The following is a 19,375-nucleotide window of genomic DNA, read 5'->3' on the forward strand; positions in this document are numbered from 1 at the left end:
TATATACTATACGCTATACACATTGCAGTGATTGTTTTCTACAGTTCGCTTTTCAAAAAAAAAAAAAAAATAATATGTATAACGAAAATCAGAGATTCTTTAACTATTGCAACGAATGAAATAATCTTATGGTCATTATACTATGTCTGTCCAGCGTCTAAACAACTCAGACTGATCATTTTGATAACTTGTAATTGGATCACTCGCTTCTCAATCTTGTAAGTCTGAAAATGTCGAACCGTGAACGTATTCACCAATGCATAGTATTGAAGAGAGGAGGTAGTTAATTTGCTGCAAGAATCCAATGCCATAAGTATGATTATAATAATATTATTGTTTTTGGACTACCCATCCGAGTAACAATAATTTTGTTATCTTCATATATAAATAATAACTTGTTTAAAATTTTAAATTAAAACTAATCATACGCTTTATGGTCTACTAAAAATACACTTTTTCTTTTTCCTTTTAATTTTTTTTTATCTTGAAAACGAATTTGTACGAGTATATCTTTTGGGTAGAACAAAATTCTCTAATGTAATTACACCTGTGCCAGTGTTTTGAAGTGAGCAATGCGCATTGGATTACACGCACAAGTGATTGTGTTTTTTGTTTGTTGAATAATTAGTATACATGAACTGTAATTTTCATATTTACACTGCTACGAATCGTAAGTAATAAATTGAGTCTGTATTTGTGGTTTTCCATTGTCATGAATGTTCTTATTGAACATCGATCAAATTAATTTGAATACCTAAACAATATTTTTTTACCTATGAAAGTGCCGAATTATTTCATTTCAAATGCTTGAAATAATTTATTATCGAAAAAGATTAATGTTTTTTGTGCATATGTCTTACACCAACCTATTATAATTAAGTTTGTTTGCATAATATGTTTTATTAATAAGTATAATACATCATACGTATACCGTCTTATTAATTAACCATATATACAATTCAAGCATTTGAAATCATGTGGTTCAGCAGTTTAAAAGGTACCAATAATATACATGTTATAGGAACTTATACACTATGGTCCACAATCAATGAAACCGTCGTTGGATTTATTAGCATACTGAGACTGCAATTTGACTGCATCATAGTTACACTTATCTTGTTAAGTCTTTTAAAAACTATTGAATTTAAAGATGACTGATAAATCTCAAAAATAATTAATATAATATTAAATCAGTGATTTAGACTCATTAATTAAAGATTAGACCGTTAATACATATACGTATGTAAAAATATTTTTTGATAAAAATATGTATGTAGTATAAAAACAATTTAGTACCTATAGGTAAATACTGTGCTATACAGCAGGTGTTGACTGAACTTCAGCATTAAGTAGCTCTCTGTAGTTTAGAATACAATATATTATCATATCATTAAAAACTATAAGTATAAAAAAAAATATGTTGCTATAATTATATAATTGACTATATAAAATACTATTATAATTAATAATCATAATATGCCGATTTTTAAATATAAATATAGAATAAAATATCCTTAGAATACCTTAATTTACTCTATTTCAACTAAGAATTATTTTTCACAGTATACAATGATTGATCATTATGATGGTATAATTAAATATTTATAAAATAAATATATTATGTACGTATGTTCCAGCATAACTCTGGAACGCATTGAAAAACCTCAACTAAATTAAGTATGTCTTACGCACTTCTATAGATATTATTTGCAAAACGATCGATATTAGTTGCGAATTCATGATTAAGCTGATTGGTGACAGTCAAAATGTCTTTCAGACCGTATTTCAGTAGAAAATAACTTATATAATGAATAGAATTCTGTAGAACCTTTTGTTAATTTCAATGAACGAATAGGACGAATAGGACTTTAACGTTTTCAATGTTCTAGTTTCCAGTCAGGAGATTGCATATTTTCCTGATTTCTTTCATATAGTTATTCCAAATTTTAAGTTGTAGATTTCCTTCCCTATAACAAGTACGCCAAGTAAATATTCTCTCTTTTTTTCATGATAGGGTACAGATTGTATTTGAGTGCCAAACTTTTCTGGTGAGGGGCAATTGAATATTTTATTAACTTTTTTTCGCAAGAGTTGTTATATACGAGGGTAGTTGAGAATTGTTTAACTTCTCAGCCAAATTCTAGACATCTATTTTGTATTGACAGCATACGTGTTTAAATAATTATTAAAGGTGTTTCTTATTTACAACGAAACAAAGCAAATCGATATGATAGAAAATTAATACTTGATTTAGTATTAGTAATCTAAATTTTAGAAAAATCTAACCATTTATATGACTTAAAAATGAAACTCATCGAGTTTATAGTAGTACGTTAACATAAAATAATATACTGCAATTTAGTTGAGTATATAGTTAGTCAAATTAAATAGTGTGTATTTACTACCTAGGTTCTTAGTACAATATATTTATCCCTGGGGTGAATCCGGGGAATTCAGCTAATTACTATTAAAATAAACTTTATCATAATTAAATTATTACATATTTTCAAAAAATTTTTAGGTACCCACAATATAATCATTTAATACGTTATAATTAAATTTAAAAAGGTAGATATTTTCCGTAACACTTGATAATAAAAACAAATGGAACTAGTTCACGCACAAAAATTAATTAATTATTATTGCGAAAACACAAATTTTAAATTATGGTCGTACATAGGAAATATAAATAATGTAACGTAATAACGTTCTTAAAAACTATTTGGTATTTATGGCTTCTTCATTTCAATATGGCGATGAGTACCCGAAATATACAGTTTTCTTCATCTATCTTTTTCCTATGATTTTTCGACTTTTATTTTTCACGTCCTGGGGTCAGATTCTATCTTTATTTAGGTCTTCTTTTAGTTTTTTTTTTTCATCATTTTTTTTTCTGACTACCTTAATACTACGTTTGACTCAGTGGCGCAATTATCGGGAGTGTTGGGTTTGCAATTCACAGGGGCCCCAGATTTTGAGGGGCCCCTAGATTAAAAATTACATGTACGATACTCCTACTATGATCTATAATATACACATATTATATTATTTGTTGTAGTATAATAAATAATTATGTCTTTGCTCTTTTGAATTTAGAGAATAATTCAAATTATGATTACCTTTGTGGGAAACCAGTTAAGAGGATGTCAGCGCACTGTTAGTTTTCTCTCTCTAGCCCACGCGCTACATAGACAAAACGCATTTATGCAGTCTGAGTAGAACTCACTTAATTTTGGTTCTAAAGTAAATAAACCTATTATAAAATTAAATGTTGATAATATTTCTGAGTACAAGACGATGAGTTTTTAAAAAAAAATTTAAATTTTTAAAATTTAAAGGTTATTTAAAAATGTTGTAATTTATAGCTATTTCTAAACTATATAATTAACATTGTATTGGGAATAATGGAAAATACTCATCGTCTTATACTCAGAAATATTATCAAAATTTAATTTTATAATAGGTATATATACTCTAGAACCAAAATTGAGCGAGTTCTACTCAGACTGCGTTTTGTCTATGTTGCGCGTGGGCTAGAGAGAAAACAAACAGTGTGTGACATCCTCTTAAGTGAATCGTAACATATACAATACACTAATACAGCAATATAGATGCCAGAATGCGAGTGTAGCGTATAGAAAATAATTGAAAATTTGAAACTTCTTTTATTATTATACATAATAATTATGTTGATGTGTGTTAGTCATAACTCGTGACAATATTATGTGTCTGACGATAATAAGACATAAAAAACTATCTATCTATATTCTAAATAATTCAATAATTGTTGTATTACTATCTGATAATAATGAACTGGATACAAACAAAATCATTAATAACTAAAAACAAGAAGAGTTAATTTTTATATTTAATTTTATAAAAAAAATAAATTTAAGTAATAATTATATTAACTATTACATGTGAAAAAACTATATTTTTTAAAGTTATAATAAGGTATAATTGTTTTTAATTTTTATTAGTGGATAAGGGCCCCGGTCCGGAAATTTTCACATGGGCCCCTTATTATCAAGTTGCGCCACTGTTTTGACTTCCACTCAATTTCACAAACAAAAGTTCTACTACTTTACATCACTCAGTTTTTTGAAAATGTTTTAAAGTTGTTCATTTAAATTTATCTCATTTCCCTAAATAGATTTATTCCTCTTTAGGTTCCCTGAAACTTTTTTATTTGAAAATTGTGATTTTGATATTCATATTACCTTTTGTGGTTAGTACTGATACTCGTATTAACATAAATATTTTTTAACATTTGTATTATAGTTTATTTGTTTAATTATAATATGATAAAGTCTATTGCAACCGTCGACCAGTTAAATAGATAAATTATGTATTTTATAAATTGAATCTAATTATTTAACGATAAAACCTGTAGTCTCTAATTTATCAATTGGTTATGTTTCAAATTATTTTTTAAAATTGTTTGGTTATAAATGGCTATAGTATAATGTATTATTAATGTCAGCTGCTGGTACCTATGTACACACAAAAAGGACAAAAGGACAATATTATAAATTATAAGTGTTGTTTTTTTTTATACATTGCAATAATAATTGTGTAGTTATGCATTTTGTGTTCAATGGATAACTTAATAACACAGGTTTTTTTTTAGTTTTCTATTACCAAAGCTATCAATAACACTATTGTTATAAGTAGGTTGATGATCATTTGTTTAGTTTCGAATGCAATATTGATTATACTGCAGTACAGTTTTTTTTAATTCCTCATTTGTTTTAAAAATAGAACAATAATAATTCTAAAACATTGTTTTCAAATTTAATTGCACCGAGATATTCACACGTCTTAAACAATCAATGATAATGGAACATGCGATTTCATAGATGAAAATCTATGTGAATTATATTAATCTATTTAATAAACAATAATGATAAGCTTCAGGTTTTTAACTTAAAGAGGAAAACGGTGACTTAACTTAAAGAACTTATTTTGTGTGAATAAGATGATAATTGTCGTATTGTCAACGATTACGTCATCATCAGTTATCATAATGTGACAATAGAACGGAAAAATAATTCCATAGGTAGTTGAAAACGTTGTAATATTACAATTGTAACAACTGTGTTCATATTTGACTAGTAGTCCATTGAATAATGTAAACACGTGTCGCAGTATTTGAGCACTTTAAATCATATATTTTATGAACTATTAATTCACCTAATTCAAAACCAACATGACTTAATATACAATTTACTAGTTTTTGAATATTGAACTGTTTGTTTTATGGTGGTGTTTGTATAGTAGTGATAAAAAATATAACTTACTTTACAGTTTTTTTTTTTATGTGAATAACTATAACCAAACTAAGATTCTTCAAATAACATAAATTCGGTTATAATTTAAACAATTATAATTCGCAATTATCTTTAGTTTATCAGAAATGTTTGTCACGTAAGCGCGAAATACGTTTATTAAACAATCTTCTACAGATATTGTTGTCGTGCGAACATTTACAGATTGTTTTGTGAAAATAATATATTTAAGCGTTTTAAAGGGCAAATACTTTGAAAAGTTTTGTCTAACAATAAGTTATACTTTTTGTTTACATTTTAAAACCTTCTGAAGGAAGACAATATTTTCAGATTAATTTATTCTTAAATGTCTCTTGAGAAATAACCAACAATAATATTAACTAAAATGCTGTACAGTAGTGCAGAAGCATTGCTGAAAAATATAATGAAAAATGATTAATAATGCACTATAAGCCATTTATACTATCATTTTTTTTGAAACAAATTTATTTCGTTAAAAACTAATTAACTTTTATTTATTATTTAAAAAAAAAAATATTTTATCATAGGAATTATGTTTATAATATGAAATAGATTTGTATTTTAAATGTGGTAATATTTAGTTCTTTTTTCTGAATTTTAATTAAAAATAAATTTGTTATCATATAGAACTTTAACGAAACTTTATTAATTAATTTGTAATTATTATTATTATTAAATTATCACTAATTTCTAAAATATTTTACCTGATTATTTTTACATTAATGAATACGTGGTTTAATGCCCATACAAATTATGCCTACGTTGATTAAAAACAAAGGTTAATATTATCGTTTCGTTATACTAGCTAATAAACCCTTAAATAAACTTTTATTAAAACGTCCAATATTCCTACAAGCTGCGTAATTTTTATACTAAAGAAACTGTAGGTATATTCTATTTTATTTTCATGTTGCTTTTCTTAACTCATCAGTAAACAAATTTTTTTAATTACATATCCATGATAATGTAAACACTAAACACATATTGATTTCACTATAATTTATGCTACTTTACATCGTATTTATAAATACAATACATAATATATTTGTTTTTTTTTAAAATTATTCTTATACATTTTTTAAAATAAAATTTAATGTAGTCAAAATGTATCTTGATACAAATAAACCCGTTTATCGTTGGTCATTTTTAATATATTACACGTAACAAGACATATACAAATATATTATAATAATAATAATAATAATAATAATTATTATGGATTAATATAAACCATTTTATGTTAAATAACACTAAAAAAATATTAAAAATAATAATGAAATTTCGTATGTATATTGAACTCATAATAAATCTATACATTGATTTATTTTGTTATTGAGGTAACTACCTATACGATACCATAATAAAAATAATAAATATGATAACAAGGTTAGGTTAAGTTAGGTTAGGTAAAAAATACTAATTTTAGAATCGATAATACCTACTTTACTAAGATAATCGTATAAAAACAATTATTAAAAAAGGTTTCGTTAAATATTTTGGTATCATAGGTGTGTGTCTAATTTTTAATAGATAAGGCGCCATATACAAACTTTAGAACCGCTATATTATAGTATTATACCGAATAACGTGCCGATTGTCTAAAAAAAACTAATAAAAAATATACGTTAAGCATTATTACGTTAATCATACAATGTCTTTGATCTTCTTAAAATTGTTAAATACAAATCTAACTTACTCGGAAATAATTTTCATAATGTGTATTTATTTATTTTTATTCAAAATAAATACGATGTGTTCTAGCCATTGCATAGTATTTGGATATTATTGTACAGGTAATTAACATTTTTACTTATGACAAAATGGTATGGATTTAACATCGCAATAATGATTTTATTAGCGTTTATATTTTATACTTAAAATAATCTGAAATAGTTGTATTTAATTAAAAATCATAATTTAGCTGTTATTAAAAAGTTTTTAATATTACACAGTTAATGATTAAGTGCGTGATATTTCACTGAGTAACTAATAGTAGGTACGTGTGTTTACGAGTTTAATAACTACGTATAAATCAGCAACAAAATATCGCAAACGTCATTCATACACATAAAATAAATACATTAATTTATGTCTATAACTCTATTATATATTAGCACACATATAATAAACATTACACGCGTACATGCAATAGAATCTCCGATGAAATACGGATATATATATAATATATTTATTAAACTTACTATAAAATGTATTATTCGGTATTTCGGTGTGACATTATTTTTTCACTCTTAAAAATTCAATAAATAATTTGGCCATGAACTGCTATGTAGTAAAACAGCAATAATTGAAATTTATTTACCACAATAATAGAATCTGGAATTCAATTGTGTATGGTTTAAAATGTAACACGAATAATACTGAAATAACACCAATTTTGATATAAATACGTGTATCTAAGTACCTAATATAATAATATTATACATTCAACCATCGCCTTACAAAGTATTAAATGATTTACTTTTACGACTACCTCCATATTTTTTTATACGCATACGTACATTATCGCACTATTAGTGGCCTGTAATACGTTACTATTATTATTATTATAACTTGCAATTTGAAAAAAGAACTCTCGTGCCCACGAAACACAGGCCAACCGATATTTGGATGAGCTCGGCACGTTTAATGATACCGCAATAATAATAATAATAGTAATAAATATAGAGATACGCTCACCGATCGATTGCACCAAAGTACCGAAATAAAATTAAATCTGTAAGTCGTACTACGACTATAATACCCTATACACACTGCACTGTAGCACGATAATATAACTTATTATTATACCTGTTTGATGCCGATACAAATTCGTTCGATCCTGCACGCTCGCTATTTAAAACATTTGGTCGAGATTCGCGTTTACAACACAGCCCTGAAAAACGTTTTATAAACTACACTCGCAATACGATATAATAATAAGGTTATTGTGGCCAGATGCATTACGCCGAGTAGATATTATATATTACCCTGTGTAGGTATCTGCGATGTAAGATGTACATAAACACGATTCAGTGTGAAATTGTCAAATCCTCTTGATATACGCGCCATAAATAATGTAGGCGATATATTCTGCGACCCAAAAGTTCTCTGGTCGTCGTGGTTAAAGTTCATAGACGATGAAGTGAATTAGCCGGTAAAGTTACCGTATATAGCCTCCTACGCCTCCGGGAATATCCTTGTATTTTATATAAGCCACCACCACCACAGCCACCGGCAACACAGGTGGTGGCAATGGCGACGGACCCAAGTCTGTACAATAGTAAGTAGGTGTACCTATATTATTATCGTGTCGAGGAAAAAATATCCACCTCCGTATCGTATTCCTTTCGGGTACATTTTTTCCCGCAAACTATTCTCGGATGCTCTTTGCTACGGCAAAGTTTTTGTCTCACCAAGAAGGGTCATCCCGTGTGAAACTTTTCCCGGGAAACCAACAGCTAGGTAGGGTTTAACACATTGCTAACAGTTTGCTGAGACCGTTAGTTTTCATACCGCGGTGCAATATAAATATTAAAATCGATTGAAATTTATTAATTCATAATCTTGTATTAAGGAGCCGGTCACACCATCGTATTTTGTTTTCAATAGCTACGTTGTGCGTATTATTACGACAAAAGTAATCTACGACTAAGCAACGAGAGTATTAAATACTAACATTTAGTACTTCTAAAATTATAGTTCTCTGATTCGATATAGGAAAAATTGACTTATAAGTTTTACGAAGAAAAAATATTTACTGTACATTGGTCGAATGGTTTTTGATTTTTATAAATATAAATATGTTTTCATTTATCTTATTTGTAATTATAAATAATTTATTAATAGAATAAAATATTAAGAACTATCTAGCCAATTTACAGGAAATATTTTTTCTTCATAAAAATTATAAGTCAATTTTTCCTATACCGAATCAGAGAGCTATAGTTTTAGAAGTACTAAATGTTAGTATTTAATACTCTTATTGCTATTCTATGCGTGTAATAAATAGAAAAAACAGATTTTGGTTTTCTGCTCTTCTATGTAATTTGCACAGTATACTGCTATATGACATATGATTTTGTTTTTTTAGAAATTTACCAAAACGTAGCCCAAAATTGTTTTGAATAAATTATTGTAATTATACATTTTACAATAGACATTGGAGATCAGTAGGTTTACATTTCACATAAATAATATCATGTTCAATAGTATCAACTATCAATGTTTGGACACGTTGTAGGTTGTACTAAGGCACAGCACAAGATCATATATTATTTTGTACGTCATACAAGGTGAGCTTGCGCAAATGTACGAGAATGAATTTAATTTGTTAGTATTATATTGAATTTATATTTTAAGAATACACGCGGTGAATCATAAATATAATGTATATACCTAAACATTTAAGATAATATATCAATATTTACTAGGGATGTAAGTGAAATTAATTATATAAGTATTAAAATTACTGCAATAGCTCAACTTAGACTATTTTGTAGGTACCTACTCTTTTTTAAACTTAACGATTTATGCATAATATGCAAGTAATTATTTACCATAATTACACAAACATGGTCAATTTGACCGGGTACTATTTGTGTATTTTCGTATAAAAGGACGCCCTCATATTGTGTTTTCTTTGTTTTACAAACGTACACATTACACATGGGAAATTTGCATTGGGTAGAACCAATACTATGTTAACCTTAGAATTATAGTGAATTGGCCTATTATTAAACTTAATGGTATGAGCATAATAATATGTATGTTTATTTTTTTATTGAATTTACATTTTTAAGTGAGTAATGTGAATTATAGATACACAACGATGATAAGTATTATATATAACATAAAATAAGAATGTTCGAACACTAATACTGTGTATATTTAATTGGTTTTAAATTTGTTTACTAACAAATGTATTGTGTTAAAAAAATTATTTTTTTCATTATATAACGATTGTAACGATAACGTATTTAACAATAATACTCAGTAATAATATGTCATACATATTTAATAAAATAGGTAATTTAGATAGTTCGTAAAATATGGATAATAAACTATATTTTTACAATGAATTACAATATACCTTTATGGTTCATAATAATATAAAGTTGGTGTTATTTTCTGCTTGAATGTAGACAATTTACATGATTTCTAAGGCATAATAATTTACTCTTTTTAAATTCATCCTAATTAATTCCTTTAAAAAACTAAATTTTGATGATTTAGAGTAATATTATTTTATTTAAATCGTCTGAAAAAATTTTCATATTGTTTTTGTATGAACCAATGTTATAATTATTGTTTAAGAAAGTTAAAATAAAAACGGAAAAACCTTTAAGTCAACATTAGAAAAAAAAATATAATATATAGGTATATTTATAATACTTTAGTATAATATAACACTTTAGTAGGTATCAAAATTTAACATCTGTAATACCTGATTATTTCAATAAAATGATAAAGCATTAATTTTAATAACCACACACCGTTATTAATAATGTTCTGAGGTAAAATTACGATACTTCCTACCTAAGCAATATATTTCAATAACTAGACTTATTTACTATAACGCACTAATTTTCGTATGTAGTTCTAATTAACAATTAAACCCTATTTACTGGAATTTACATAATTTGTCATTACTGTACTGCGTTATATAGGTTTCGGTAGAAATATTCAGTGGAATATTAAGGGTTTTACCAATGACGTATTTAAGGGAAAGTTAGGAGAAGGATTATCTTTGGAAGGGTGGGTGAAACTTTAATACAGGTCGCATTTTTTTTATATATGTAGTTAGTACTCACTTCTCAAAATGTTTTGTATCAATACTGAAAATGGTAAAATATATAAAAATAATATTATTATATAAATCAAAAAACTGAAACAAGTACAAAATAGATTTACATATACTAATAATTAATACAAATTTGATCTATCTTAATTAAGTGTTATAGTAACAATATAAAAGAACGAAAAGCTTTGTATATAAGGTATTTCTTGACACATTCGAGAACATAATATGTTCGGGTTAAACTATGGACAGCCGACCATAACACAAAAATAAGGGAAATTTGTAGATACACATTATATAAGTAGCCAATATTTTTTTATAATATATACATAATATGTCGTTTCTTTCGGTTGTGACGTGACATGGCTTACGGGTTGACATAATATAAATTAATAATAATAATAATTATTATTATTATTATTAGTATAGAAGACTTGTCGCTCTACAAAATCACCAAATATGCATTTCAAAACTAATATTTTTGAGTAAAAATATGATTTTTTTTTTTGTATCTATATAATTTTAACGAATATATTTTCTATTATATTAAATACAACTTAACAACACGTATGGATAACCTTTAAAAATCTCAGAGATTACTGAAGTATGAATATTTCGGCGACCGACGTATCCGTGGCCTTTATAGCCGTAACTGAAAAATAAATCGAATCAGCCACTATTCGAGACAAGTTTCTAGAAAAAATATGAATCTGGTAACAATCAACAATCATATTAAGATTAAACGAACTTGTTTCTTACTCTGCTATATTGGTAGTTGAGCAAATGTACAAGTCATCTGCCCTAATAGTATTGTATTAAAAATCTTTAATTTAAAAATTAATTTTTTTTTATATAATATAAGCGTGAACAGTTTTTGTAAAATTCCCGGGAAATATATTGAATGTTGAGTTTTCATTTTGGCCGTAATGTATAGTTAACATTTATTAAGTTTAGTTGTTTTATTTTATTTCATTCAATCTCGATTCTAATAAAAAATAATTATTATAAACAAATACGATCATAAGTTATCAACACATTGTACTATACATGCGTTATTACATTATGTTTATTAATCTAAGTTTGAATGATTAAGGTTTGGACATTTTAATTAAAGTATAGAATATCGTTTAATGATACTTTTTATAATCACGAGTGACATTATTCATTAAACATACATTTTCAAATATAAATACATTTTTAAATTTTCTCGATTTATTTTATACAATCATTAGTCTTTTAATAACATTGTAATTATAAACAAATACACGTAGAATTTTAAATGATATTACAAAATTTCGAAATTAATGATAAGTGGTTTGTTGTGGAAATAAACAATGTCCATGCTAATATTATCTTGAATATGTGAACAATAATAATAATATGTAATAATTTTTCTTTACGACCGTTGTTCCGACGAATCAATACACGAACGCCGGTTTCAAATAGTATACATATAACATTATTCGTGTAATATCACGTGAAATATTACGTTAATACGTCGTTAAAACCGACTTACACCACTGTAGTAATATCGGAGGAATGCGTGTTTCGATTATCGGGCACTATATTCGCTATTATTACGGTATATTGGTATATTTATATATAAAGTATATTATTATGGTAGACAACACCATGATATTATTATTATATTGTGTATTAGAAACATGACGTATAATATGACTACGGAGGAAACGATTTTGTTTACACACAGTTTATTTGGGATTCCAATAGTTAGTTTGAAAGTAATATCTCTGAGAAATGCGTAGCGTTTTCTATATTTTCTATATATATATATATATTACATAAAATTCTATAATTTAATTATCAACAATATTTCGAAAGTACCTACCCCTGCGTCTCTCAGTGAAAGGTCGATACTTTAAACTCCCAGTGTGTGTGTGTGCGCGTGTGTGCGTGTGTGTGCGTGTGTGTACGTGTGTAGGCGACCGTGCGTAAGCTGTGGACCCAGATTATTGTACTGTATTGAGGAGGGGTGAAATAGACTTTACCCTATACTTGTATGCACGCGCACATCGGCACATCGAAAAACTAGCATCGAACAATCGATTTTGTTTTGAAAAAATATTAATATTATTTTCAAAAGGTAAAAAAACGTCACGAAATATGCATTCATTCACAATATATATTTATGAAATGGTTTAAGTACACGTGAAGACTATTTAGTCTTTTAAGTTTTTAGTTAGACTATTGGTAATGATAGTGATATAATCCCGATATCTATGATAATTCGCAATAGTTAATAAATAGTATTTATTATTTTGATTACGGTTCGTAATATAGAAGACGGTGTTAGGACTAAAGTAATCTATAGGTGTATCAATCTTAATGGAACACGTAAGATACAGTCTATTCATAGTGTATATTATGTTCTTAAAGTGAAAATTGTATAAACCACATAACATTCTTAATATATTATTATGAAGTGCTGATATAGGACAGTTATTAAGAGGATGCTACACTCTCGTGTACCTATGTCTCTGTCTTATTAACGTAAACATGGAAATTTGCGTTCATCGGAATCAATTTTATGCTGATAGCTTTAATATTAGAGTAAATTTAACTATTATCAAACATAAAGCTAAGTATATAATCTAGGGCATATAATGGGGTTTTATTAATATTATAATTTTTAAGTGAGTTATGAGTATTTTAAAATTGTAATATTTTGCATAGGTATAACTCACTTTAAAATGATAATATCAATAATACTTTGACAGATGTTCTAGATATTATTCTTACCTTTAAGTTTGAAAAAAGGTAAATTCACTCTTATATTAAAGTTAACATCACGAAATTGATTTTAATAAAAGAACATTTTCTGCTTTACGTTTGTAAGACGGACACAATATATTTATTTATTATTTTTTTTATTTTTATTTATTCTTCAAGAAGATAATGGGCTTCATTGAACATGTTCATGTGGGGGCCAATGAGTTAACAATTTGAAATATAAATTCATTAATTATTTAATATAAAATTAAAAGATTACAATTTGAATTAAACGTTTTTCCCATAATTAAAATATAAATATAAATAAATACATATTTTTTCTTTGTTTATATAATATAATACTAAATTTATCAATAATTACTAAAATAATCTAACTAATATAAGTAAATAATACAATAATCTTATACGTTTGTTATAAATTTGTCTATATTGAGTTATTGTAATAGCCAAAGTGTAATTATTTTTAAGAATCTTAAAAGAGTTGCTATGTTTAATTTCTAATGGTAATATATTGTACATTTTGATGTAATTAAATTTGTGTCATAATAAAAAATTGAAGAAGCAATATTGAATTATATTACATTAATAAAATAAATAAATAATAATAATAATAATAATAATAAATTAAAATGGATTTTGGTTAAGACAATGATTGCTTAATTCTTGTATACCTAATTTAACGTCCACGCTGTAAATTTTTCTTCTATGCATATGAAAACTACTGAGGATGTTGAAACATGACCTCTTCAAAGCTATGTCTTAACTCGATTTAAAATTGATAGGAGACCACTTGACATGATTTCTAATGGAATAATTGAAATAATACGTCACGCTTATGGAATTTTCCTTCTACCTGAAATTATTTTCTTTTCAGAAATCATTATAAACGAATGCATTTTTACTTCGCTCGAAATCTAAAAAGTAAATTATTATTATTTTAATATATATTTTAGCTATTTTGATTATATTATTTAAATAGTAATACTTAAGCATTTAAAAGGAGAAAGACTAATATAAATTAAGGAAACAAAATATTTTAAAAAATTGTGTGAATTTATCCCTTAAAATATTGTTAGGTAACAAATTATTTTCAATAACATAGCACAAACGTTTATTGACAAACCGTCTGTTTTGCTATATAATAAGCTAATCAAATTTAATATTTACACACAGCTAATTGCTTACGATCATTACAATCCTATGTTTTTTTTTTCTTTCAGAGGCCCAGGCCGAGATAGCCGGTGCTTCCGAGAAGTATCTAATGCTGAATAGTCCGCTGCATTTGGAATGTGTGGTCCAACAGAGCCCCGTAGACCCAGTGTATATATTCTGGTATCACGACAGCCGAATGATCAACTACGACATCGACCGGGGCGTAAACGTTACGTCGGACTTACCGAACAAGCACAGCGCATTGTACATTGAACGCGCGTCTCGCGCCCATTCCGGCAACTACACGTGTGCACCGAGCAACGCGTTCCCTGCCAACACGGTCATACATATTCTCAACGGTAAGTACGACGATTGTCGTCTACACTGGTTTACGATAAAATCGAACGTAACTAATCATACAAATTGTTAGGTGTTTTTGGCGGTTTATAGCAATATTATAGGGTTTTTATCTTTATTTTATTTGAGTAAATTAATTATAAAAAACGGCTATTGCAATAGGTCATAAACCGAAAATTAAACTTTATAGGGTAAATTTTATGTTACGTGGAAAAAAACTGAATTTCGTCCATTAGGACGAATACGACAGGGTAGAATACGCGCGAGTTCTGAAAATGATGTTTGATGAGAAGGGGCCGAGAAATCTACATAAAAATAGTCGATACAAAATCATAACTCATAATATTATAAAAATAATATAATCGGGTGGTATCGCTCGAACAGCTGACACGGGTATACGAGGTGGTATGAAGTGACGTTGTCACCACTCGCCACAAAGGTGAAATGGTTCGGAGTACTGGGGCAGTATAGTGTAGTACGTGGGAATCATAATCGATTTGCTTTGAACGTCACGGTTATTATTCGTTTCTATTGTCTATAACAGTTTCAAAGTATGTGTATTCGAGTACTGCGTATGATAAACTAATTATAATATGCACAATACAAAATAATCAGAATTAACGTATATAATATAATAGTATAAATAATACGGGCACAATACGATATTAGTTTTGTTACATATATTCGTATTTTGCATGTGCTGTAAAAAAATATATATATATTTACGCTTCTTTAATGCGAACGATAAATTAGATAAAATCATTTTCATCATGTGCGACCCGCAAAACTAAATAAACACGTATGCGACAAGACGTCTAAGTGAGTTAATAAAACTTTATATTATAGTCACATATATAATAATATTATTATAGTTTTTGTTTTAAATTAAATTCCGAGCGCAAAGCCTTGAAGGCCATAACGTATGCGATGGAATGGATGATGAAAATAGCGATCGCAGCTATAAACAGAGTAGTTTGTGTGAGAAAATCGAAATTATAAAGATAATGGAATCAACGTTCAAACTTCACATTTTTTTTTCTTTATTCATTCTTTCACTCGCTCAACAATATTCACGGTAAATGCAACGGATCTCGAATTTATGCTTAGTCTACTTCTCGATTACAACAAACCAGCTGGTTTGTTCAGATCAATTCTCTGCGGAGATAACAAAAAAGATACCATATGTTTTTTTTTATAGGGTAGCGGTCGCATACTAAAAAAGTGGTGTTTCGTCATTACTCTAAAAAATCAGGATAAAACGCCTACTTTTTCATGTTTATTAAACATAATATTTTGACTAGGTAGTCTACAATAAAATATGATAAACTTGGGTTTTAATATTGTCAATTAGCTTCATATTATGTTATAATATTTAAATTTATTTTAAAATTTGTACAACAGTGTTACGTTTTAAAATAATATGATCATGTTTAAAACGCTCTAAGAAATTCTCATGTATCATAACTCTTCAAATGTAACTAAGTTATTTGAAAAATATAAATGGTATAAACTATAAATCATCGCTCCATTATATTTATTATGCCGATTACAGAGAGAGAGAGTAGTTTTTTCGATATAAATATATTAAACTATTCAGTAATTATTTATCATTAACTATTGTTTGGCTATACGTTTATATGTCTAATTGAGTCTTTGTTTTTATTAGTTTAATATATATATATGTATAAGTATATCATAGTTTTATTATTATAATTTATTACATGACATATATTTTTATTTTAGAACATCCTTTAAAATTGTAAACGATATGTTATTGTATTTTTGGCTTAAACATAACATGGGGTCCTTAAAAGTTCTAATTAAACTTGATGATGTTTATTTGACTTATCTACACTGTATGATTATATGATATCAAAATGTATGAAAATGATTCTTATTGATTTTTATTTTGAAAGTATATTCTTTTGCGTTTCCCACGATATGGTTCATAGTTATATTTAGTATAAAATTGTATCTACAAAAAGAAATATAATTTAAAAGGATCCTTGGTTCTGCTTTATTGTCTTTGTATAATAATATAGAGTGCGTAAATTTAACTTCTACCACTATGAAAAATTTGTGCTCTGGAAGAGTATGAGAATAAATCAGACTATAATAAAATATTTAAGATAAGAACATTATTTCGTGATCCTATGTGGAATTTTTTTGGTACAGTGGTTCTAAAATAAGATATAAATATTTAAAACGCGATTTATTTTATATGCGTTTCAAATAAGTATCCAAAATGACGTGGCCATTTCTTAAATTGCAATAAGTGATCATTGCTGTCATATATTAGGAAAGTACGGGTTAGTACAGTAAACGTGGCATAATTATTCGAAGAAAAATTCTTTTATTATTATATACATTTATAGGTGATAAGTTGTCTTAATTTTGTTATTATTCTTAACAGGAATTTGTTTATTAAAATTTTTAAAAAGACAATTAATTTAAATTAAAAAAAAAAAAAATGTGTAATATCACTTAGTGTTGTTTTTTGATATATTATATTTATTTGAACGGTTATTACTGTTTTTATGATCTGAAATTAGTTCTATGTATATAAATAAATATAAAAATAATGCATATTATTCTGTTAAAATATAATACATTATACAGCGTTAGTAACTAACCAAAATAATATTATATCAGTTCAAATAATTACATTTTGTAACATAATTATAATGTAATATTTATTGATTATTTACCATAGATCTTTTCTCAAGGATCGTTTATCATTTTAAAAACATAATATTATATTGTACTTATATATTGAAATGGGGTAAAATAATAATAATAAATAAATAAAAAGTAAACAACACATAAGGTAGTATAGGTACTTAGACGTCATATTATTGCATTTCATTCATTATTGTGATTATTCTAGAGATAGGTATTCGCATAACTCAAACATTTAATATAATACATAGACTACTGTTTAGGAATGCCTGTATAGGATTACTGTATGATATAGATAACAAATAATAACTAATAAGTAATTTTCATCGGAAACAAATTTCCTATTTCTTATTATAACATGTAGGTAATTAAACTGTTTTGAAATTCTACCTTTAATGCAGATATGAAGATTGTATACTATTGAAGCTTTAATGAATCTAATATTTTATCTAAATATGTGATAAACAATAACCCAACGAAATTTAATTTAATTTTATTTTGTTTAAATATTATCCGGATATCGACATATTTTATTTAAAATAATTATTAAAAAGTTCTGTGTAATGGATGGGAAAAGATGATGTTGGTAGGTATTGTAAGAACTATTAAATTGATAAATAAAGAGCCTTGCTGACAAAATTATTTTAATTTTATGTATTTTTAGATAATCAATTATTACATCAGCTGAACAAAAATAAATAATCGATTATTATTAATGTTTATAATATTGATGTTACTGATTATTATTATTTATCTAATTTATAGTTATTTAAGAACAAATAAAATATTTAAAAAAAACCATAGAGAATTAATAAATAGTGCTACCAAATGAGGCTAAGCGCTGGGAGTTTATCTGGACCTGTTTCTTACTCATTTACATACCATTTAAATTATCATGTGCACATGTTCTTAGGACGATTTATTATTATACGCAAACGTGTTTTATAAAATTTTGATTGTTCACAATTGTAATATTTATCGATTAGCAATGATTTTTTTTAAACAAAACCTTTTATCAAAATCAATGATAATATTCCTAGAGACGAGACCAGAAAATATGAGCATTTATACATTATGTATGTATATAAACTATATATAGGTATATACATATATACACCTAACGTTATAATATTGTATGCCTTTCAATCTCTCAAGTCCAAATATAGGTACTTAGGTACCTACTCGTTCATTGGTATAAAATACGAGTATATATGTAATTTAATATTAATCATAATTTCTTGTAAAAAAGTTACATATTTACTAGATGGTAAATAAAACATAACGTCTATAGGGTACACATATTTTAGGGTCTTAGATTCCTAGGACACCT

The 19,375-nt window shown here is 26.6% G+C and overlaps 1 protein-coding gene across 1 annotated transcript in view; it reads left to right on the top strand.

Annotated features, from left to right (window-relative positions):
* The window catches only part of LOC113560777 (hemicentin-2-like), a 324,533-nt gene that overhangs the window by 287,975 nt on the left and 17,183 nt on the right, over window positions 1-19,375 (top strand). Inside the window, exon 6 of the mRNA XM_026966838.1 lies at window positions 15,078-15,368. Coding sequence (XP_026822639.1) covers window positions 15,078-15,368 — 291 coding nt within the window. The remainder of the gene's footprint in view (window positions 1-15,077; window positions 15,369-19,375) is intronic.

The sequence above is a fragment of the Rhopalosiphum maidis genome, chromosome 4 (genome assembly GCF_003676215.2).
Source record: "Rhopalosiphum maidis isolate BTI-1 chromosome 4, ASM367621v3, whole genome shotgun sequence".
In the NCBI taxonomy this organism is placed as follows: Eukaryota; Metazoa; Arthropoda; class Insecta; order Hemiptera; family Aphididae; genus Rhopalosiphum; species Rhopalosiphum maidis.